General features: G+C 46.3%; 2 protein-coding genes across 4 annotated transcripts in view; one reads left to right on the top strand and one right to left on the bottom strand.

The window, feature by feature from the left end:
• The window catches only part of BTK (Bruton tyrosine kinase), a 48284-nt gene extending 27871 nt beyond the window's left edge, over positions 1–20413 (bottom strand). Inside the window, exons 1-7 of one of the 3 annotated variants that reach the window (XM_083424329.1) lie at positions 20181–20413; positions 17337–17475; positions 13646–13846; positions 8843–8941; positions 7153–7212; positions 5048–5129; positions 1197–1325 (exon numbers count right to left, since the gene is read on the bottom strand). In XM_083424329.1, the coding sequence (XP_083280455.1) occupies positions 1197–1325; positions 5048–5129; positions 7153–7212; positions 8843–8941; positions 13646–13786 (511 nt within the window). In that variant the 5' untranslated portion in view covers positions 13787–13846; positions 17337–17475; positions 20181–20413. Of the gene's footprint in view, positions 1–1196; positions 1326–5047; positions 5130–7152; positions 7213–8842; positions 8942–13645; positions 13847–17336; positions 17584–20180 lie in introns of those variants that run through there. The other 2 variants (XM_083424330.1, XM_083424328.1) reach the window with 2 other exon arrangements.
• Positions 20414–20458: 45 nt separating this feature from the next.
• RPL36A (ribosomal protein L36a) lies at positions 20459–23216 on the top strand. Its single transcript, XM_083424370.1, has 5 exons — positions 20459–20609; positions 21346–21451; positions 22085–22152; positions 22492–22614; positions 23130–23216. The coding sequence occupies exons 1-5, from the start codon at positions 20607–20609 to the stop codon at positions 23148–23150; spliced, it is 321 nt and encodes a 106-aa protein (XP_083280496.1). The 5' UTR covers positions 20459–20606; the 3' UTR covers positions 23151–23216.
• The last annotated feature ends 1217 nt before the right edge of the window (positions 23217–24433 follow it).

Raw genomic sequence — 24433 nt, 5'->3', positions numbered from 1 at the left:
CCTGGTGGGCTGAGACTGAACTGCAGGCTGGAGGTCCTCAACCCCTGGCAAATCCCTATTCACAAGTGAAAAGTGCCTTCCTCAAACTCGCACACAGCACTTTAGAGCAAGCAAGAAAAATCCTCTACTGACAAGCTGCCACCAGCCTGAGCTAAACCACCTTCCTGGTCTCCAAATATTCTGAAGCAACCAGCTGGGGCTTATAGAAGTTGTGGCACAAAACATCTGGAAGGAGAAGGCTGGAATAGATTTAGAGGCTAATCAGGCAAAGTGGACAAGGAAGGAAGCTTTCTATGCTTCTTTCACATACCAGAGGTGATTCAGAGGTAACACACCTCTGGAGACCATGTTGTTGCTATCATTGTTGTTCATCATCACCGTCGTCGTCAACGTCATGGCACAAGCAAGGCATGATGGGCGGCAACAACTTCCTGCTAGCTCAGCAGTGAAGTTTCTGCTTTGCCTGCAGCAGAACTCAGGTTCAACCCTCAGGCTGGTGGCTGCTTTAAGATTTAGACCTCAGGAGAGCCTTGGTGAATCAGGCCAAAGGTCCACCTAGTCCAGCACTCCACTCTCACAGCAGCCCATCAAGTAGGGCTGGGAAAGACTACTGCCAAAACCCTCTCAGCTGCTGCCAGTCAGTGTGGACTGCACTGAGGTAGATGGAGCAATAGGCAACTTCCTATGCTACCGTCTACTCCACTCGGTATCCGTTGGAAGCTAGGTGGATTTTTGGTCAAATGACCCAGAACTCTTCTGTTATTACATCTGATTATCTGTTTTCGGGAATGCTTTAGATGATTAGGAGCACCTGCATTTCAAGCCAGCTTTCTGGTTCTATGCTCTGAAACTAGGTCAAATATGCCGAACTAGACATGACAAAGCAGGCATATGTCTCTTAAATATGTGTCTGTCCCGGTCACAAATAAAGCAGAGGTGAGGTGGAGGTTTCTGTTATTGCCATCAGGACTGGAGAACCTGTTCCTGCCCCCCCCCCCAAAAAAAAACCAACAAGGTTTCTAGACTCCAGCTCCCATCAGCCCCAGCCAAAATGGTTAGTGGTCAGGAATGAGGGCGGTTGTAGTACTGGAGTGCAACAAGTTCTTCCTCCTGGCTTTAAGCAAAGATGAAGTGTACTAACATATACAAACCACAAGGAAAGGTAAGCTTTAAAAAAAGCCGAAGTGAATTCTTACTTCTACTCTTGCCTCCCAGAATCTGGCAGCCCATGGCCAGTTTAGCTGTCTGGGAGCAGCAGAGGTATTGTCCGTCAGTCCAGAAGCAGGGATGATATTTCTGTACCAGGTTGGCGTTGTAGCAGATCACTGCAGCAGGAAGGAAAGGTTACTATAGTTTCTGATCTTGTTTGAGGATGGTAAACAGTTCCAGAAAACAAAACAAAAAACCAGGATATTGAAACTCGGTTTGAAGTTGGTTCAATATCTTGGCTTTCTACAGAGCTGCTAGCCATAGTTTCCCAATTCGGATGAAACAGGAAACAACTGTCAACAAGAACTTCCTGGCTTGTTTGCCAGCTTAGGCGAAGGAGGAAGTGAAGGGCTTGCATGTGTGGGCAAAAAACACGCTTTAGTAAACCGATATATGATGATTCAAAATGCAGCCAATCAGGTTAAACAGAAGCAAGCAGTGTTAATCTCCTCAAATGGTCCATTTGCTTAATCTTGGCCTGAAGAGGAAGAGTCTTTAGGCACATTAAGAACATGAACCCATCCCTGGCAAGGCCTGATACTCATCACCAATCCCCACCACTCACCTCTCTGCCCCTTTGTAAGCTTATTTTGGGGGGCATCAGGATAGTGCTGGGCGAGTCCTAGAGGGAATTTTTGTCAGGGCACCCTCAATCTTTGTGCCAGCCCTGGTCAAGGCTTTACCACCTACCTAACCTATAAAGGGGATGCGGGTGGCGCTGTGGGTTAAACCACAGAGCCTAGGACTTGCTGATTAGAAGGTCGGCGGTTCGAATCCCTGCAACGGGGTGAGCTCCCGTTGCTCGGTCCCTGCTCCTGTCACCCTAGCAGTTCGAAAGCACGTCAAAGAGCAAGTAGATAAATACCGTATTTTTCGCTCTATTGGACACACCGGACCATAGGACGCACCGGACCATAGGAGGGGGAGAACAGGGGAATTTTTTTTTTCTTGTTTTCCCCCTTTAAGTCAAGGTACGTTCTGTGCGTTCAAGGTGCGGTCACCTGAAGCCTCCGGAGCCCAGCGGGAGTTCCCGCTGGGCTCTGGAGGCTTTGGGTTACTTTCGACCTGCTCTTTGGGGCTGGCAGGGGGGGAGCGCTGCTTTCCCCCACCGCTAGCCCCAAAGACCAGGTCGGGGAACAGCGGGAAGGCGGCACTCCGCCTCCCCGGTGCCCCTCGAGCTTGTGGGGCTGGCGGTGGGGAGAAGCGCTGCTTTCCCCACCACCAGCCTCCAAACCAGGTCGGGTTTGGAGGCTGCTATCCACAAGCCTGGGCAGCCCGGCGGGAACTCCCGCCGAGCTCCCCAGGCTTGCGGATAGCTTCCTGAAGCCTGGAGAGCAAGAGGGGTCGGTGCGCACCGACCCCTCTCGCTCTCCAGGCTTCAGCGAAAGGCTGCATTCGCTCCATAAGATGCACACACATTTCCCCTTCATTTTTGGAGGGGGAAAACTGTGTCCAATAGAGCGAAAAATACGGTAGGTACCACTCCAGCAGGAAGGTAAACGGCATTTCCGTGTGCTGCTCTGGTTCGCCAGAAGTGGCTTAGTCATGCTGGCCACATGACCCGGAAGCTGTACACCGGCTCCCTCGGCCAATAAAGCGAGATGAGCGCCGCAACCTCAGAGTCGGTCACGACTGGACCTAACGGTCAGGGGTCCCTTTACCTTTAACCTATAAAGGTGGAGACATCTTGATAATGGACTTTCCTAAGTATTACATTTATAAACCCACCTTTCACCCAAGGAGGACAACGTGGCATATATGACACACACACCCCACTCTCCCAATTTTATTATCACAATAGCCCTGTGAGGCAGGTTAGGTTGGGAGGCAGTGACTGGCCCAAGCACACCAGAGAGCTTCATGGCTAAGTAGGGACCTGAAACCTGGCCTCCCAGATCCTAGTCCAATGAACAGCTAGCTTCTTTCTCAGGATTATCTGAGAGAAACCATGTACAGTGGTACCTCGGGTTAAATACTTAATTTGTTCCGGAGGTCCGTACTTAACCCGAAACTGTTCTTATCCTGAAGCACCACTTTAGCTAATGGGGCCTCCTGCTGCCGCCGCGCTGCCGGAGCACAATTTCTGTTCTCATCCTGAAGCAAAGTTCTTAACCTGAAACACTATTTCTGGGTTAGTGGAGTCTGTAACCTGAAGCGTCTGTAACCTGAAGCATATGTAACCCAAGGTACCACTGTAAACTCAAAGCAATGTAAAATAATTAGAAACCAATACAGTAAGTCTGCAACTTACAAAGTCGTTATGTTCTGGGGATCATGCCTAAAAGCCAAGTCATGTATAACCCAATCACATTGGGTGCAGTGGTAGGTGGGGTTGCAAAAGTGTGTGTGTGTTTTTCCCCTCAGATGCCTGGCAACTTTCCACCTCCTTTTAAATTCCTTTTTGCCAAGATTGTAAAGAGGAACGTGCACAAGTTAAATGTGATTGAGGTTGAATCCTGGCAAGACAGACGTACTGTTTCTGGAGGACAGGGGGCGGGTGGGGGGATTCCCTGGTCCTGAATGGGGTTAACTGTGCCCCTGAAGGACCAGGACTCAGTAGTGGTGCCCGCTCTGTGGAACACCCTCCCAACATATGTCAAAGAAATAAACAACTATCGGTCTTTCAGAAGACATCCGAAGGCAGCCTTGTTTAGGGAAGCTTTTAATACTGGATGAATCATTGTAATTTAATATTCTGATGGAAGCCGCCCAGAGTGGCTGGGGAAACCCAGCCAGATGGGCAGGGAATAAATAAATATATTATTATCATTATTATTATTCTCAGTTGTGGCCTTACTGTGTAAAAAACTTGACATGTCGATATATATCTGGTGAGACAAATTTTTAAAAGGTAAGACTGCCAGGGTTGTTGGAGAAAGGAATCTATTGTTTTTTGCGTTATAAAGGCACCCCAGAACAAGGAACCTGTGTGAACCTTAGTTAAATAAGATTACTGGAAGGAAGCATGCAATAATGACTTTACTTGTAATCAGGTTGTGATCCATGCAACGAACAATTTCTCCCCAGGCTACTGCTCCTCTAGATGACCTGTTTATTAAACATTCATCCAGATTTGCTTCCACATAGTGTACACAGAGGTTAGACTATGTCTGGGGTTTCCTAAACTTGTGTCCATCATCCCTAGCTAGCAGGACCAGTGGTCAGGGATGATGGGAATTGTAGTCCAGAAACAGCTGGAAACCCTGTTACAGGCCATTCATTCTGATTTGTCTGCAGGGAAGTAATACAACAGTGAGCATACATCTAGAATTCATCCTGATTTGCTTACAGGGCATTTATATGCCTTCTTGTTAATATTCATTCTTCTCACGCTTTTCAGGGTGCTTCACTATCACTTTCCTAAGAGCAAAAAGTCAGCTGTGTGTATATGCTTTTAAGTGGCTTTGTTGCAAAAGGATTGCTTTAATTCATTTCAAGTGTGCAAACCTAATTTTCCACCTGAATCCTTCCTGCAAAATATTGTTCCTATTTAAAATACAGTGGTACCCCGCAAGACGAATGCCTCGCAAGACGAAAAACTCGCTAGACGAAAGGGTTTTCCGTTTTTTGAGTCGTTCCGCAAGACGAATTTCCCTATGGGCTTGCTTCACAAGACGAAACGTCTTGCGAGTTCTTGCGAGTTTGTTTCCTTTATCTTAAAGCCGCTAAGCCGTTAATAGCCGCTAAGCCACTAAGCCGCTAATAGCCGCTAAGCCGCTAATAGCCATGCTTCGCAAGACGAAAAAACCGCAAGACGAAGAGAATCGCGGAACGGATTAATTTCGTCTTGCGAGGCACCACTGTATCTAGATTTTAACTACTAGAGAGAGAGACGTACCATTTTTCAACTGGTGAATCCAGCGGCTCCTCAACTCCTCTGTTGGAGAGAAGACGTAGAGGGGCCCTTCATCATACACCACCTAGTGGGACAGAGTCAGAGCAGCACAGGTAAGAGCCACAAACACATTGTACACAGACAATAGTGTCATATCAAGATGGGAGTCTGAGGCAGATGTCCAAGAAACCAATAACTGCAGGGGATTCTTAAATGTACCATGGCTGGTTTACTACTTATTGAAAGAAGGGATGGGAGATAGAAATAGGATTTTATGTGAATGTAAAGAGAAATGATGTGATTCATGCTTGGTTAACCAATAGGATAACTGAAACGCAATTGTCCTTTGAAAGTTGCATTCTTCTGAAATTTTTGATGGAGTTATCCAACCAAACAATGCATACAAAAAAAAGCATTCATAAGGGGAAAGTACAAACAAAATCCATACTGTCATGAAAATAAGATACAAAAATGCATTTTTGCATGTGCGCACACAAAAGCATTTTAATAAAAATTTCAGTCAAAAATGTATCTTAGGAGGAATTCTCACTGAAATGGCAAATATTCAAAAGGATTTTTTAAAATGCAAATTGCTGTGCCAACATGGAGAATTGGATTTAAAACCAGGTAAATGAGAAACAGAGAAACCGAAACTGACAATACTGGACTACAAAGACCAACGGTCTGAAAGTCTGCATGCACACACCACACATTTAAAGCATTTGACTCCCCCCACAAAAAAATAATCCTAAGAATTGTGGTTTACCCCTTACAGAACTAGTTCCCCAAACCCTTGGCAAACTATAGTTCCCAGGACTCTTGGGCTGTGTTCTTTAAATATATGATGTGTGTGCAGTTTTAGCCATGGGAAGAGGAGCATAAGACTATGACGCTTAAGCTTCAGGGCCCAAATCCTGGACGGGCCCCAGAAGTGACTTTGGTCCACATGGCTTAAAATTTTTTGGTCCACTAGACCCAATTTGAGCGGCATGACTCAACCTATTCATTTTTTGTTGTACAGTCATACCTTGGGTTAAATATGCTTCAAGTTGAGCATGTTCGAGTTGTGCTCCTCAGCAACCCAGAAGTTACGGAGCGCGTTACTTCCAGGTTTCGCTGCCTGCGCATGCGCAGACGCTCAAGATGATATCACGCGCATGCGCAGAAGTGACAGAAAGCGACGTGTGCGTGCGCAGACACGCTGTCGCTAGTTACGTTTACCTCTAGATGCGAACGGGGCTCCGGAACAGATCCCGTTCACATCTTAGAGGTACCACTGTATATATTTCAACATTCCTAAGCTTGACCATCAGTAGCACAGACGTTGTACAGGTGTGGTGATCTGTTGTGGAACAACCCCATTGAAGAAGATAACAGCAGTTATCCAGACCTCGCTGCTGGTTGTGAAGGAGCCCCTTGCGACACTTCAACATTCAGGGCCCCAGAAATGTAGGTCCGTCACTGTAAGTCCAGAGGAAGGTAAAAGTAAAGGGGCCCCTGACCATTAGGTCTAGTCATGGCCAACTCTGGGGTTGCAGCGCTCATCTCACTTTATTGGCCGAGGGAGCCGGCATACAGTTTCCGGGTCATGTGGCCAGCATGACTAAGCTGCTTCTGGCGAACCAGAGCAGCGCACGGAAACGCCGTTTACCTTCCCGCCGGAGCGGTACCTATTTATCTACTTGCACTTTGATGTGCTTTCGAACTACTAGGTTGGCAGGAGCAGGGACTGAGCAACAGGAGCTCACCCCGTCGCGGGGATTCGAACCGCCGACCTTCTGATTGGCAAGTCCTAGGCTCAGTGGTTTAACCCACAGTGCCACCTGCGTCCCTTAAGTCCAGAGTAGCCCTGTTTAAAGGCATTCTGAACTGAAACCATCCTGCCAACAAATTCTTTTGACTTTTTTTTTTTGGTATAAATGTACCTGATAATGTTTTAGCTGTACCTGTGGCTTGACCATGGGGCAGGATGGTGGAGGACTAAAGCAACAGATTCTGGGAGTCATTAAGGGCAATAAAAACATGACAGGTACAGACACATTCTCTTGAATCTGGAACATGTGACCCAACTGTCTATGATGGGGTGGCTAACAGGAAAAACAGCTCACCTGGAAAGGATAGGGGAACCTCTCTATGATGTCTGTCTCGCTTAGATCTTCTCCTTTTCTCTGTGTGCATGTGAAATAGATGGGAGATTAGTACATTAGAAATGTTTCCCCTACACACCAAAACTCATGTCCAGGAAACTGTGGGCAGGTGAAAGTGGGTGTTGCTTAAATTTTAAGGTCTCAAATATAGAAAATAAATATTCATAAATGCACACATATCTAAATATATGAACCATGTGTCTTAAATAGTACAGGAGAACAATCCTAAAGCCATTTTAACTCTCCCAATGACCTAAAATACTCCTCTGCAGCAAGGGAGGCAAAGGGAGAAAGCCTTCCCATTGTCTTTTTGCTTGCAAATCCTGTCTTAAGGGCACATTTGTGTATGAATAGGGTGAGCCTGTGGCCTGGATTCAGGAACTAAAGTATCAACCATCACAAAAGAATGGCCAGGCTGCCCACGTAATGCAGTCAGTGACCATTATCAGGTATCCTAGCAAACAGGATTTCTGCTGTAGACCGCCTCAGCTGCTGTAGACTACCTCCTTCTGTGATGTACGCCTGATGTTTTAGGGGGGTGGTCTGCGTGTGGTGAGTGGGGACCCTGTTGCAACAGTTCTTTGAATAAAGATCAGGTTTACTAGCTGATTTGCTTCTCAATATACTCTGGTTAGCCTCTGTTATTTTTCCTACCGATAGGGAACCCACTTAAGGACTCTATGTGGGCTCTGGAATACCCCATAAAGGAAAAGGAGCAGGTATTTTTTTCTTATAATAGGGGGCAAAGCAACAAATATATATTTTAGAAGAAGAAGAAGAAGAGTTTGGATTTGATATCCCGCCTTTCACTCCCCTTCAGGAGTCTCAAAGCGGCTAACATTCTCCTTTCCCTTCCTCCCCCACAACAAACACTCTGTGAGGTGAGTGGGGCTGAGAGACTTCAAGGAAATGTGACTGGCCCAAGGCAGTTGCATGTGGAGGAGCGGAGACCCCCCAGATTACGAGACTACCGCTCTTAACCACTACACCACACTGGCTCTTTGTAAAGTAAGCTAGCTTCTCCACACACCTTCCATTCTCTGCCCTCCATTCACACAATCAAGAGGAATTGTCAAAGTCAAAGAATGCATTCTGTCCTGGGCCAGGGAGGGAAGCAGGGGAGATGGGAGAGTTCCACTTGGCCCCTATACCTGAGGTTCCCCATGCAGGTCTAGCACTGAAGGGCCATGAGAAGCATCTTTCCCAGTCCTACCTGGAGACTCCAGGGATAAAACCTGGGACCTTCTGCATGCAAAGCAGATGCTCTGCTCACTCAGCTATGCTCCTACATTGACCCTCACTAGTACCAGTGATACATTTGGAACTCCAGGACTTCGCCCTGACAGCCCCCAGACCCATGAAAGACTCCTTCAAGGGGAATCCCAAAATGCAGGTATCTGTGTTGGTCCATTATTCTGTGGCCTCCCTCGTGGGTATGGATTTGGACCCTCCAATGACCACAAGGAGACATGTCACAGCTGGTTTAGGGCACTGTCCCTGGGTGGCAATTTGATGTAACTGTGGAGCACTGAAAAACAGTGTGGCATTGCCCCCCAAAGGGAATGCATGTATATGTTTAGCAGGAGAATCTTGTTGCTGCTGAGAGCAGGAACATCCTGTCTGAAATGAAGGCACATTAGTGCTTCATTACCGGGATTCGCCGTTCTGGTGGAGGATTGTTCTCTGGAGCCACAGTCTCTACACAGGTGATCTTCTCAATGTCCACAGAGCCTTTCTTACTTCCTCGGCGCTGCAAAGGAGAAAACAGGAATGCTTTAAGACAGTCCAGCTTTGAGCCAGCACTACTTGCACAGCTAGTGGCTTAGGCTGGGTCTAGACACACACAAAAAAAGTTTCAGGAAAATGCATTGTAAAGCTCATAATGAGAAATCACCTACAGGTGGTACCTAACACCAAGAAAACTAACACTAAAACGCCCAGGAACCTCACCAAATGCTGGAGAGGCTCATACCTCCACAGGCACATACCTCCACATGTGGTGGGAGTGCCCCCAAAATCCAACTATTCTGGACAACAGCCATACGAGAAATATGTAAAATAACTAAGCAAGTATTAGAAATCACCCCAGAATTGGCCCTACTAAACATCTTCCAAGACAATAATGCCCATTTACACCACAAAGAACTCATAACCCACCTACTCTCAGCAGCCAGAAACACCATAACCAGACACTGGAGAGATCTGTCAGGAGTAAGCATGGACCAATGGTACCAAATACTATGGGAAACAGCTTTACTAGAAAAATTAACCAATAAGCTGAAACTGACACGGGGACAAACAGAAGAAGCCTTTCCCCCGGTATGGCTCCCCTTTAGCACATACACAGCCCAACAAGACAATGACAATAATCCACCAACAGCATACAAATCTGTATGGCTAACCTGATCCAAAACACCCACCCACCCCACTCACACATGAAAACAAAGATGACCACAGCCAATAACAAACAAACAGCCACACCCTAGGCCAACCCCAACCTCTCTCACCACCAAAGGAACACAAGCGAACAGCAGAGAACCTGCACAAGCAACGATGACACCAAACCCTACATACAGTAAGTATAATAGAAACATTGCCACCCGACCCCACCCATCTTCCCCCCCAACCCCCTCTCCCCTATTCTTCCTAATGTCTCAACAAATGAAACTGATTTGTAAAAATGTTACGTGGGAAAAATACGAGAGAGACAAATTACACATACTTCTGTAAATCAAGAAAATCTTTAATAAAAATACATTAAGAAAAAATAATAACAATGAGAAATCACATTACCGAGGATTGAACTCCACAGCACCATGTGGTGTCACAGTGTTATAACACATTTAAAATGCCTTTTTTTTTTTTTACTAATGTAGCTGAGTCCCTAGGATCAAAACGTGAGTCCTTCTGTATGCATCAAAACAATCACACCCACATACCATACATTAAAGCACTATTATGCCACTTTAACAAAGCCACTTCCGGCTTGCCCCAGGAGGTGGGGTTGCGGGCGTCACGCCCCCCCCACATGAGCAGGGGCTGGTTTAGCCCCTGCGAGAATAGGAATGGGAATCCCCGGGAATCCCGGGGGCTTCCCTCCCCAGCCAGCCAGCCAGTCAGCTGGCTTAGGGGGCGGGGCTTGCCCCTATTTAGCGCCGGGGCGAGGAGGCTCGCCCTCCTTTCGCCGGCTGGGACCCCACGTTTACTCATACAGCTTTACTCATACAGTTGGGGGAGAATGACCTGGCATACAGAAAGGCAGTTGACCTGCAGTGGCATATAATTAGTGATTTTGAGGAGCTCAAGGCCTCCTACCCAAATATCACAATCATTTGGGCCTCGTTGATGGAAAGGCGGGTGTGGAGAGACAGCAGGTGCCCGATAGCCATGAATAGGGCCAGGAGAGCCCTGGATCGGGCGGTGGTGCGTAGAGTGGCAGCCCTGGGTGGAAAGGTGGTGGAACACCCGGGCATACGTTACAACAACGAGGCCCTCTAACGGTTTGATGGCGTGCATCTGTCGGATGCTGGGAATGATGTTTGGCTGATGGATGTAGCGAAGGGTATAGGGGATTGGTTTCAGGCATGAGAGGATTGGCGGCGAGCGTGCGCTCGTGTGGCGGTAGGCATTGGTAAGAAGGGGTTCAGAGGATGCGTGTGGGGGGGGAGGAACGCCATCACCTCCCCCCAGTGAACGAAGGGTGGTCCGTTAAAGGATTCCGGGGGGCGTGGCCCTGTCCGAAGCCTATGGAGGTGTGGGCCAAAGGCACGCCCCAGAGCGGTGACCGGGGGAGCTCCTAGCTGACGTGCCTCGGCAGGTGACTCCCCCACTAAGGTGTTAACCCTTCTCCGTGTCTCCAGCAAATGGGCTGGAGCCGGATAGTCGGTAGGACCAATGCCTAAGCCAATGCCTCTCATTCCTGAATTCAATAAAGTTGTGGCCTAATTCGCCCATTTAACCTTATATCATGGTGTCTCGTGTCTTTATTTATCCTGGTGGGGGGCGGGAACTCGCCACGCAAGACATGACTTCCCCCAAAGGATCCCGGGGACTGTAGTCTGTTAAAGACACTGAGGGTTGTTAAGAGACCTTACCCCCCCCCCACAATCAAGCTACAATCCCAGGCATCCTTAACAAGCTAAGATTCCCAGGGCTGTCAAAATGGTTTAAGAGCACTTTGCATGTAACTGTGTGGATGTGACAGCACTCAGCCAGTTAAACGGGCCTCAGATCGCAATGTAAACCCCACAGCTGTGTTTGCTGCACAGACAAAAACCTCTTTCCTCATGTAAATCTCCTTTGCAAGATCAAGCTGTTTTGTGTGTCTTCAAAGAGTGAGTGTGGGCACCCCACCACATTGTTCTTGAATTCTTACCATCCCTGACCATTATCTGGGGCTGAGAGAAATCAGAGTCCAACAACAGGCTCCCCATACCTAGTTGAGCATGTCAGACTGGGGCAGTAGAAATCCAGCTTCAAATCCCCACTCAGCCACAAAGTTCACTAGGTGATCATGGGCCATTCACCATCCCTCAGCCTAACCGATGCACATTACCCAAGGCTGGTCCCTTGGGCACCTGAGACAGAAAATCCTACACATACATTTCCCTGTCCCCGTCAGTAAAAATACAGTAACAATAAATTAAATAACTAAACACTTGCTGCCCTTTCATGGCATCTACAATCAGCAGCTTTAGGGTGGCTAGGTTCAAAAGAGGACAGTGTTGCTGCATCTTTAGTGACAACTACCTGCTGGAAGTCCCTCTTTAATGCAACTATTAAAGGCGCAAAAGCCATATACTCTTTTGCACTAGCTACCTCACTTCTTATACCAGAAAGATACGGATGGCTCCTACACCCCAGGTAGTGTGGTTGCTGACCTTGAGCCAGACATCCTGGAGAGTGAAGTCAAATGGGCCTTAGAAAGCACTGCAAATAACAAGGCCAGTGGAAGTGATGGTATTCCAGCTGAACTACTTAAAATTTTAAAAGATGATGCTGTTAAGGTGCTACACTCAATATGCCAGCAAGTTTGGAAAACTCAGCAGTGGCCAGAGGATTGGAGAAGATCAGTCTACATCCCAATCCCAAAGAAGGGCAGTGCCAAAGAATGCTCCAACTACCGCACAATTGCACTCATTTCACATGCTAGCAAGGTTATGCTTAAAATTCTACAAGGCAGGCTTAAGCAGAATGTGGACCGAGAACTCCCAGAAGTGCAAGTTGGATTTCGAAGGGGCAGAGGAACCAGAGACCAAATTGCAAACATGCGCTGGATTATGGAGAAAGCTAGAGAGTTCCCTAAAGACATCTACTTTTGCTTCATTAACTATGCAAAAGCCTTTGACGGTGTCGACCACAGCAAACTATGGCAAGTTCTTAAAGAAATGGGAGTGCCTGATCACCTCATCTGTCTCCTGAGAAATCTCTATGTGGGACAAGAAGCTACAGTTAGAACTGGATATGGAACAACTGATTGGTTCAAAATTGGGAAAGGAGTACGGCAAGGCTGTATATTGTCTCCCGGGTTATTTAACTTATATGCAGAATTCATCATGCGAAAGGCGGGGCTGGATGAATCCCAAGCCGGAATTAAGATTGCCTGAAGAAATATCAACAACCTCAGATATGCAGATGACACAACGTTGATGGCAGAAAGTGAGGAGGAATTAAAGAACCTTTTAATGAGGGTGAAAGAGGAGAGCGCAAAATATGGTCTGAAGCTCAACATCAAAAAAACAAAGATCATGGCCACTGGTCCCATCACCTCCTGGCAAATAGAAGGAGAAGAAATGGAGGCAGTGAGAGATTTTACTTTCTTGGGCTCCATGATCACTGCAGATGGTGACAGCAGTCACGAAATTAAAAGACGCCTGCTCCTTGGGAGAAAGGCGATGGCAAACCTAGACAGCATCTTAAAAAGCAGAGACATCACCTTGCCAACAAAGGTCCGTATATTAAAGCCATGGTTTTCCCAGTAGTGATGTATGGAAGTGAGAGGTGGACCATAAGGAGGCTGATCGCCGAAGAATTGATGCTTTTGGGTTATGGTGCTGGAGGAGATTCTTGAGAGTCCCATGGACTGCAAGAAGATCAAACGCATCCATTCTTAAGGAAATTAGCCCTGAGTGCTCACTGGAAGGACAGATCGTGAAGCTGAGGCTCCAATACTTTGGCCACCTCATGAGAAGAGAAGACTCCCTGGAAAAGACCCTGATGTTGGGAAAGATGGAGGGCACAAGGAGAAGGGGACGACAGAGGACGAGATGGTTAGACAGTGTTCTCGAAGCTACCAGCATGAGTTTGACCAAACTGCGGGAGACAGTGGAAGACAAAAGTGCCTGGCGTGCTCTGGTCCATGGGGGTCACGAAGAGTCGGACACGACTAAACGACTAAACAACAACAACAAACCTCACTTCTATCACAGCCAGCTGTCTCTTCTCTGTGACTCACCCCACGCTCAAAGTCGTACTCATAGTAGGAGAGCTTGCTCTCAGTCAGCAGGAAGAGCCGTTTCTTGAAGTTGAGAGGGGATGTCTTCTTCTTCTGCTGAGAGCGTTTTAGAAAGATGCCCTCCAGGATAACATTCGACATGGCTCACGTCGCCTTCTCCTCCTCCTCCTCCCCTTCCACGGTGGATTCTCTGGACTTCCGCTAATCAACAAAAAGGGACAGATGCAATCATCATCATAATGCAGACTAGGAAGGAAGCCCTGATTAACAGCCTTCTGTGTAAACATGCTTATATTAACCCAAAGCTAGCTAATTCTCTTTCTTATTAAATCAACATACATTCAGGGTGATAAATATTCAAGATGCACAAACCCAAACCATCTTCAGAAGTCCTTCTCTGGTTGCCCCAGCCAAGTGAGATACTAGGGAAAGGGCTTTTTCAGTGGTGGCCCCCTGACCGTGGAATGTTCTCCCTACAAGGTTGCTGTGTCAGCTCTCCAGGTTTTCAAACATGGTTCTCTCACAGCCCTAAATGAAGATGCCATGAACATGAGACAGTCTGCCAGCAAGACAGATGTTCTGCTATTAAGCTACAGTCATTCCTTGTCAGCTTTGATGGGCAGCAGCTTGACAGGGTCTCTTTTAACAGAAGATGCCAAGGGCTGAACTTCTGCATCCAAAACAGATCCTCTCCCCCAATATATGCCACAGGGTTCAATTTTTCCAAGATGCAGATTTTTCATATTCAAAATAATAGGTGTTAATGACTTCCATGATCTCTTTTGTCATGTGTGCAATCGATGTTGAGAGCTGACTTTGGGTTCTGACATTCCCTGTAAGATTATGAAAAGTTCTGTCCTGTCTGGTGCTCCTAAAAACATGCCTGGCCAAAGTTGCCATGGGAGTTACTCCCATGTGCAGTTGGAGATGGATCCAATTCCAGGCAACAGAGGACACCAGCTGCTTGGAAGTAGAAGCAGTATCTATCTTATGCATCTAATGTCTTGATAAGCCTTCTCATCTGCACAGATTGTGGGGCTTTCAGATGAGATGAGGCCCCATCAGAAAAAAGAACTGCACAGTTTAAATATGTTTCAGCTCCACAACTTTGCTAATCTAAAAACAGCATAGCTGCTCTGTATTCCTGTTTGTTTTCCCCATTGAAGGAACCTTTGTGTTTCGCCTAAGGATGGAAATCTGGGTGTAACAGCTTGATTTTATATTTTCACAAGGATGATGAACCATTGTATGTCTGTCTTGGGAAACAGTCCCACTGAAACCTACAAAATAGCAAAATATACCAAGTGTAGGGAAAATTTGGCGCTCTGGATGTTGCTAAACTACAAATCCCATGATGCCTGGTCATTAGCCATGCTTGCAGAGGTTGATGGAAGTTGTAGTTCATTAACATTGGACGGGCCAAAGGTTTTCTACATTTGAAATAGGTCTTCGTTGGAATGTGTGCTACCTTCTCCCCCCACATTAAGACTGTGACTAAATTCAGATTTCATCCAGCATCAGCCAATTTTTCCCCTTCCCCTTCCCTCAATCTTGTTTTGTTTACCACAAAGCCTGATGATGGGTTATGGAGGACTCAAAAACTTGCACACTATTTTGTAGCATTTTGTTCAACCTAATAAAAGTATTACTTTTTGGATTTTTTTTCTCTTCTGGGCCAACCTTTGCTTTTTGTATTAGAAGTAGGTTGCTCCCTAGCACAACTTCCAGAGCGTCAGAAAATGAAGGCATTAATTAGATAGAGTCAAGCAATGTTCAAAAAAGCTAACACAGACTTTTGAGCTACACCTCCTGCCACTCTCATCTGCAATTGCAATCCATATGGGATTACAATTAGACAATGCATCTGTACTACTTTGAACACTGGAAAGCACGGGTTGAATGCTAAGTATTATAATGTTTTATATATTTGTGGGAGGGGTATAGTTTTGCTGCTTTTGTTTTAACTATTTATTTGTGTTTTAAGCTTGTATTTGTATCTTGTGAATCGTCCCGAAATCTTATGATGAAGGGTGATACATAAGCCTAACAAACAAACAAACAAACAGTTCCAATACAGAAGGAGGGGGAAACCAGTTGCCAATGAATTTATTAATTGACTATAAATACCTGGCTCTGCTATGTACAGGTAAAGGGACCCCTGACCATTAGGTCCAGTCGCGGATGACTCTGGGGTTGTGGCGCTCATCTCACTCTTTAGGCCAAAGGAGCCGGTGTACAGCTTCCGGGTCATGTGGCCAGCATGACTAAGCCGCTTCTGGCGAACCAGAGCAGCGCACGGAAACACCATTTACCTTCCCGCCGGAGTGATACCTATTTACAGTGGTACCTCGGGTTAAGTACTTAATTCGTTCCGGAGGTCCGTACTTAACCTGAAACTGTTCTTAACCTGAAGCACCACTTTAGCTAATGGGGCCTCCCACCACCGCCGTAGCACGATTTCTGTTCTCATCCTGAAGCACTATTTCTGGGTTAGCGGAGTCTGTAACCTGAAGCGTATGTAACCCGAGGTACCACTGTATCTATTTGCACTCTGACATGCTTCTGAACTGCTAGGTGGGCAAGAGCTGGGACTGAGCAACGGGAGCTCACCCCATCACGGGGATTCAAACCGCCGACCTACTGATCGGCAAGCCCTAGGCTCTGTGGTGTAACCCACAGCGCCACCCGCCTGCTCTGCTATCTACCATGGCTCTAATTTTGTCCATAATCACAAATGTTCCATATTTATTTACTTACTCTTCCTTTATACAAAAAGAGAAAACATAGCATGTAAGAAAAGAAGCCATCACAATACTTTTAATTCCCTATGTGAATGGCTTCAAAAAGCAAGTACCATATTTTTTGCTCTATAAGACTCCCTTTTTCCCTCCTAAAAAGTAGGGGGAAATGTGTGTGCGTCTTATGGAGCGAATGCAGGCTGCGCAGCTATCCTAGAAGCCAGAACAGCAAGAGGGATTGCTGCTTTCACTGCGCAGCGATCCCTCTTGCTGTTCTGGCTTCTGAGATTCAGAATATTTTTTTTCTTGTTTTCCTCCTCCAAAAACTAGGTGCGTCTTGTGGTCTGGTGCGTCTTATAGAGCGAAAAATACGGTACATCACTGTCTCTGCGCACAGATGGCTAGTGATGGCCACAGATGCCATGTTCCTTGGAAGAGTACAAATGCAGCGTAATCAGGAGCTGCACTTTAGCCGTCGTGCACATGCTCCACATGAAGGTCCTAGATTTGATCTCTGGCACCTCAGTGTGGATAATACTGAGTTAAATGGATCACTAGTCTGACGGTGTAAGGCAGCTTCTTACATTTCTGCGTACGCACATGTATATCTGCAAGGTACACAATTAAGAAGACATGGCGCCCAGGATTTAAATACCAGCAGCCAGAGGTGCGTGGGCTGGGAAATACACCTGAGAACAGAAAACTAGAGTGTCTGTGTGGCCCACAATTTAGTTGCACTACACTCATCAAATCTGCTGTTGCTCTTATTCCTGTTGGTGTTCTCAGGCCCAAGATCATCACTCTGAAATTTTCCACTTGATTCCAGAATGAGGCTACGAATCGACCTGCCTTCATTGCTTTCATTTCGCCCTCCCCACTTCTTAGTTTGCTCTCCTCTCTCTTTTTCAAAAGCACTGTTGATTCTGGGCTAGCGCAAAGGATTAAAGACTCACTGGTTGACTCTTGTCCTTGCTGTTCCACACACGGTGCTGCAAAGGGCTCCGAGCTCTCAAAAGCAGCAGGTTCCTTGAGACGCCTCTGGACTCTGGAACAGCCGGCACATAGGTGGATGGTTTTAAAATCTTCGAACGGCTGGTAAAAGGAATGGCAGCAGCAGGAGACTCAGTCAAAGAGCTGTGTTGCTCTGCAGGGAAGACTGTCATCTGGAGCTAACCCCACCCTTTCAGTTCCCCTTTTCTTAGTTTCTGACCAAACTGTCTTTATTTCCTTTCAACCATGATGCCACCCTCAGGGTGTCTCCAGACGTAAGGGGGTTAATTTGCGAACAGGTCATTGGCAACAGGTGCCCCCCCCCCCTTTCCTATTATCCTCTTTCCCCTGAAAAGAGTTAATCTTGATTAAATAGGGGGGGTTAAAATGGGCTGGCATTTTGATGTGAAGGATGTTGTGTGGCTGCTGCAAATGACTTGTTTATATGGGAATACTGATCCCACAGTAAATGCCCATCTGGGGGCATACTCTGGGAGCCTCCAGCCCAGGCGGTCACTAATTTGTGGGTGGGTTTCAAGCACACGCCATAGGTTCACGCTTGGACAATGAAAATGGATTAAATCGCTCTGTCACCCTAGCGCAACAAATCTGCTTTTTAAGAAAAACAATGCCACAAGTTTTTTGTTTTTTTTTCTGCTAGGAAAGTGACTGGGAAATGTATTGAAAAGTGTGAGATGAACGAATTGTTAACGGGAAGATGTGTAAACACCCTGCAGGAAAATGTGGGTGAATGCTTGTTGTTGTATAGCTACCCCATAAACAAATAAGAACAAGTGCTCAATAAGCAACAGACATAGTCTAACCACCGTGAAAGCTCTGTGCAAGCAAATGAGCTCAATAAAACCCCTGGAGGAGCTTTCAGTCTTGCTGCAAGAAAAGGAAGTCCTAGCTCAGTAGGGGGGGCAGGCCTTGCCTGGTAAGAGGCAATAGGTCTGTCTGCAGAGAGGCAAGGAGAGGGAAGGAGAAACAGAATTGGCTCCAGGACTAACTGCAAGCAGATGGTTCCATGCATACCAGACCTTGAAGTACATTACAGTGGTACCTTGGGTTACATACGCTTCAGGTTACAGACTCCGCTAACCCAGAAATATTACCTCGGGTTAAGAACTTTGCTTCAGGATGAGAACAGAAATTGTGCTACCGCAGGGCGGCAGCAGCGGGAGGCCCCATTAGCTAAAGTGGTGCTTCAGGTTAAGAACAGTTTCAGGTTAAGAACGGACCTGCAGAATGAATTAAGTTCTTAACCAGAGGTAGCACTGTATTTTTTTCAAAGAATTCTGGACACTAGTTTGTTAACTAGGTTGATGGGAATTATAACTTAGTAAGGGGTAAACTACTATGCTCAGAATTGTTTGACGGAAGGAATGTGCTGCGAATGTGCTATAAAATTATAGTGGGTACACAGCCATAGAAGCAGAGGGGAAGACAATGAAAGGAATATACAGAATCGGTTGACTATCTTTTATTGGGCTAATTTCAGATTATTATTTTTCTGTTTTCCAGAATTCTTCATCAAGTAGGGTCAGCCTGTGGAAACATCCTGCGAAACTCAAAAGCTTTCACGCCAATCCAGTTGGCCCAATTCTGGAGCGGGGGGGGGGGGGTTGGAATACGTAATTATTGCACAGCAAACTGCAAAAGAGGCAAAGGAAGATGTTGCCTGTACTGTATAAGAAAGAACAAGCTGAAGAGGGCTCATATCCAAGATGGATCCGGCCATTACAAGCAAATAAGGCTTGAGCAGGGTGCAATTTGTACTGGGGCTTAACTTTAGAGCTGGTTTTGAGAGCTTCATAAAATATGAAGAGTGATGCCAGGCACAGGAAGACTGTGGTCACAGTGACACCATGCTGTACACTTAGAGCACATTTACATCTCGTTCACAGTCATGGCTTCCCCAAAGAATCCTGGGAACTGTAGCTCTCTGTGGAGGTAAACTACAAGTCCCAGGATTATTTGATAGAAGTGGCAGCTGGTAAAGTAGTACAACCAGTGTTTTTTTCCTAAAAAAATGTTTAGGGGTACTCTCATTTTCCTATTCACATTGAAATACTGCCCCTCAATGAGGCCAAACTTAGATTCAAAAAATGTTTAGGGGTATGTGTACCCCTGCGTACCCCCAGGAAAAAAGCACTGAGTGTAACATTGTTTTAAATCTATGGTGGTGATGTGACATGTACAGCAATGCCCATTCTTTGTCCATGGCCCAAATTAACCATTTCCCTCTTCCGCCTCCCTTTCTGTTTTGCTTACCAATTTGTCTTCCTAAGAGTTTTGGCAACTCAAAAGCCTGAACATCACCGCTGCCTTTCATAACATTTGGGTTACCCTAATGTGCACCAAGGCCTCTCTTTTAACCCCAGCCTGCAACTCAGAGCTGAGGTTAACTCCAGGTCAGGAAACTTCTCTCTCCCCCCCCCCCCCCCCCCAGTATTTGCAAAAACTGCCATTTGGCCAAGTCGGAGAGGAGTGTGTTTGTCAGTGGAAAGCTAAATAAAGTACTGGGTGCGTGTGTATAGGGAAGGTCAGGGCAGAGGCAGCCCTCGCCAGTGTGAGGCCGGTTGAACATAGGGAGAATCTCCGGAGTTTGCACAGCCACAAAAGCTTCCTCTTTCCAAGTAATCCACTATGTGAGCAACTCTCTTCCTGATAAAATGGTTAAATAAAACACACCACAAAACCTTTTTTGTGACTTTGTCTACTTGTAACATTTACTATTATTATTACTATTTTATGAAGATGGCTACGATGGCTATGATTTCAGTATCATTGCCAGACGTCTGTACCTTTCTATGAGCTGCGTAAAAAGGAAATATTATGCCAGCTGCTCCTTATCCGTCGCAGTCGCCGCAACGTCCCAATTGGGAAAAGCTGCACTTGGAAAAAATCTCCTTCTTATACCAACTCATGCATCCCGACCTTAACCCATGTTAAGGTAAGTCCCGCCGAGTGCAATGGGGCTTCGTTACTCTCAGGTAAGTGTGCAACGCGAACAAGCCATGCAAGACATGTGCCCGCAATTTCCTCTCCTTTCCTCAAGGTGGCGGACACGGCTCGCTCGTTCTTCCCCCTCGACGACTCTATGATGAGCCTGCGAGTGGCGCTCTAGCCTTCCGGCTTCCCTTTCTTTTTCTGCTCTCGCGTATCTTTGACTTCCGCTTCCGGGAAGAAGTTCTTTCTTTCTGTGTGGAGGCGACGTTGACGCTGGCAAGATGGTGAGATGCTTGGATCCAAAGCCATCCGCTTCGGGGGCTAAGGGCAGCGGTTCGGGAGTGGGTCTCAGAGAAGCGGCGACAGACGGCCGACAGGGCTGGGGGGATTTGGTTGGGGAATCGCTGGGTTGTAGAGAGAAGGGAGGTGGAAAAGGCCCGAGGTTGGCAAGGCCAGAATGGGCATGGAGGGGAAGGGTAGACCCTGATTGTGCCTGTCCAGGGAGCGAGGCCCTGACGGGTCGCTCTTAGGCTATTGTAGGCTGCGCTGTGGTTCAGGTTGCGGGAGTGTTTGCGGAGGGCACGGTGCATATAATGGCATTTACATTCCTGCGTATAGAAAACTGGCTTGTCTGTGGAAAGGTTTCCAACCCAGCCTTCTCGTGCTGATTTTCTGCTGGCGGGGATTTGATTATTTGTAATTCCTTCGTGTAAACCTGTCGATTGCCATGTGTACCTCAGAAGAGCAGTTGCTGTGGGATGTGAGAATGCTGTTGTGCTCAAGTCCTGTTTTTTATTTATTTCACAATTTACACTTGAAAAGAACACTGCTGTGAGCTATGTTCCATTGGCCCCTTGTATGCATTTTCGCTAGGTGGGTTTTCCTATTAAGGGGCATCTTAATCTGCCTGACCACATGGTATGCTAATTATCTAGTTAGCAGGATATAATCACATGGTTGCATGCAAAGCTAAGGAGACACACTTACTGCTGTAAAACTTAACTTGCTCTTCTTTGCCAGGTGAACGTCCCCAAAACCCGCAGGACTTACTGCAAAAAGTGTGGGAAGCACCAGCCCCACAAAGTAACCCAGTACAAGAAGGGCAAGGAGTCTTTGTATGCTCAGGGTAAGTTGCAGAAGTGTACATTTTACTCCCAATTTCTTGGAATCACAAAGAGCATGCCTGCAATATTGTAGAAATGGTACATTTTTTTGAAACTTGGGATTGCCATCTGTAAAACGTTATTTGAGCATATCTTTCATTAATTTAAGAAAATGCAGGAGGAGTACAGAGCATTGTGCCATGTGGGAAATACGGAATCAGCTCATGTCGTGAATACATGAAGTGTTCTACTTCATTAAGTGGATTTTACTTTTACTTTGCAGTGTTGGCCTTTGTGTGCACAACCCATACAAAATGTGGAGGCGGGGAGGGGGATAAAGGAATAAATACAGAGGTTCCCTTAACATTTAAAAATAAAGATTCTCCCTGCGTATACCTCATCACACAACACTGTGACAGTAAAGTAGATAAACAACACCTGGCTTGTGAAACCTCAGAACCATAGGGGAGAAAAATAGGCAAGGTAAGCTGTTCCGAGAATGTGTGGCAGGAGGAAACAGTTGCATGTTGTAGGAATACAGATAGCCAACCTACCTCATGGTGAAGTTGGTTGTTCCTGTGTCTTGTAGTGTTTAGGGGGGTTGAGTTTCAAGTAGACTTCACTGTTATCTGAAGGATTTAATTTCTTCCCATTAGGAAAACGGCGATATGATCGCAAGCAGAGTGGCTATGGTGGCCAAACAAAGCCCATCTTCCGCAAAAAGGTGAGCCTAACTGGAAGGCTATGGGAACTTGTATGGTGCAACTTGAAGCTGAGTATGCTGGTGTGGAACTGGAGAATTCCTGTTGCGGGTTTATTTCAGAAATTAATATGAATGAATGAAAAATCAGGACTTCTGGGACTGGATCTTCCTTTTTAGGACCTCAGCTTAATTTTGGTCACTTTTCATTTTCACGGAATACTAATCTGACTGATTGCCTCACCTTTTCACTTTTCTGCTTCCCTTTCTGCCTTGCCTTGTAAGTAGGTGTAGGGAAGGTAGGGGACAAATGTTGAGATAGGCCTTTGTCAGGGCCTGAATAGACTTTCTTTTCTGTTTCAGGCAAAGACCACAAAGAAGATCGTGCTGAGACTGGAATGTGTGGAGCCCAATTGCAGGTCAAAGAGGATGCTGGCCATTAAGAGGTGCAAGCACTTCGAGTTGGGAGGAGACAAGAAGAGAAAGGTACAATCCTTTGCTAAGTCATGTTCTGTGCAATGCTGGCCCCATCCTTTAGTGTCCAAAGTGATGCTGCCTGTCTTGCTAATTGTGGGTGTTTGTTGTGACAGTGAGAGATAATAGCTGTCCTTTGGACCATTAGATTGATTGTAAAAGTGGGTTTGATATAGTGTGATGACAGAAAAGAGTTGAGGAATAAATAAGTGGAAACAAAACGGGATATGTACAGCTTTCTCATGCACCTATCTTGTTTTAGGGCATTGTTTTGTAGGAGTGCAGTGGATTCAAATAGTATGAAAAACTATACTTTTCAGGGTGCCTTATATGGGACCCACAATCATACACGTTTAAAATAATTTTCTAGGTTTATCTTTAGTCTTTGGGAGTGGTCCTGGTCAGCTGATAGCAAGTGATAAGCCTCTTTTGCAAATGGGGGGTGGTGGGGAATCTACAAAATAAAAAAGGCTTTCGGGTGCTGTTGGCTGTATACTCAGTCTGGTTTTTTTTATTTCCCCTTACAGGGCCAGGTTATCCAGTTCTAGGCTGCTGTGGAACCCATTGTTGGTTGGTGTATGAAATGTAATAAAAGTCCTATTGGATCACCCTAATATGTGTCATAGCCATTTTTGTTTACTAGTGTGAGCTTATCTCATTTTATCCCTGTGACAAAGCGGGTCTGTGGCCCAAGATAGCTTTCCTTGACCCCCTTGGTTGCCCAGCTGCAACACACTAACCCTGCAAGTTTACCAGTGGATCTTACTCTTCAGTATTTGCTCTCACCACCATTCCAGTCCCTGATGGGAGGGACCTAGGGTACACAAAAACAACTGCTTTTAAAAGAGTTCTGAGCCAGTGCCCCAACACTACTCTGTTCAACCCACAGCTTTGTGATTTACTCAGAATGTAGCATCAGCCCATTCTCTCTCAAACATACACACCAGAGAAGAGTGCGCTGGGCACTTACAACTTCAGTCCTAAACTCCCAGTAGACTAAATACCAAGGGTCTACGCGCATGGAGATTATAAAACCCTGAGACTGGCAAATGATGTTTAAGCAGCCAAATTAAGAAACTATTAGGAATAAAGAGAGGGGAAAGCAGGTAGGTTAAAACAGAATACCAAAAAAATAGAGTACTGTGGCTCAGACTGAAGTAAAGGACCCCTGACAATGACTCTGGGGTTGCGGCGCTCATCTTGTTTTACAGGCTGAGGGAGCTGGCGTTCGTCCGCAGACAGATTTTCCGGGTCATGTGGCCAGCATGACTAAGCCACTTCTGGCACAACGGAACACCGAAAACGCCATTTACCTTCCCACCGGAGTGGTACAAGTGGTATCTACTTGCACTTTTGGGCATGCTTTCAAACTGCTAGGTTGGCAGGAGCTGGGACCGAGCAACAGGAGCTCACCCTGTCCTGGGGATTCGAACCACTGATCTTCTGATCTAATCAAACCCTATTCACTACACTTAAGATTTACTCACAAAGAATCAGCATGACTGGTCCACTTCATAGAAGATCCTGATGTTGTGAAGGGGACAAGGCTGCAAAAGCAGATTGGCTTTTAAAAGGCTCTTTTTGGTCAGGTATCTCACCTCAGATAAGGCCCCCTTAAGTACCATTTTTACATGTGAAGGGGCTTGGCAGGAGATACAGTCAATTTGGCTGTTCACGATCCCCACAAAACGAAACATTGACATCAGAACAAAGGTTGGGTCAAGCATACAAAAATACCAGATTGTTCAAACATCTGTGGATGAAGAACATGATAGCGGGGTAGGAGAGCTGGAAAAAATGCCAATATCTTTCACATCCGGCAAACAATGTG

The sequence above is a fragment of the Podarcis tiliguerta genome, assembly GCF_965153285.1.
Source record: "Podarcis tiliguerta genome assembly, chromosome: Z".
In the NCBI taxonomy this organism is placed as follows: domain Eukaryota; kingdom Metazoa; phylum Chordata; class Lepidosauria; order Squamata; family Lacertidae; genus Podarcis; species Podarcis tiliguerta.
The sequence above is the reverse complement of the archived record's forward strand: the minus strand, read 5'-3'. Positions and strand labels throughout refer to the sequence as shown.

Excerpts from the sequence above, each read along its gene's own strand:
- RPL36A (XM_083424370.1), top strand. Across the intron at positions 22,153-22,491 it reads AGCCCATCTTCCGCAAAAAG|GCAAAGACCACAAAGAAGAT; the intron begins GTGAGCCTAACT and ends TTTCTGTTTCAG. Across the intron at positions 22,615-23,129 it reads GAGGAGACAAGAAGAGAAAG|GGCCAGGTTATCCAGTTCTA; the intron begins GTACAATCCTTT and ends TTCCCCTTACAG.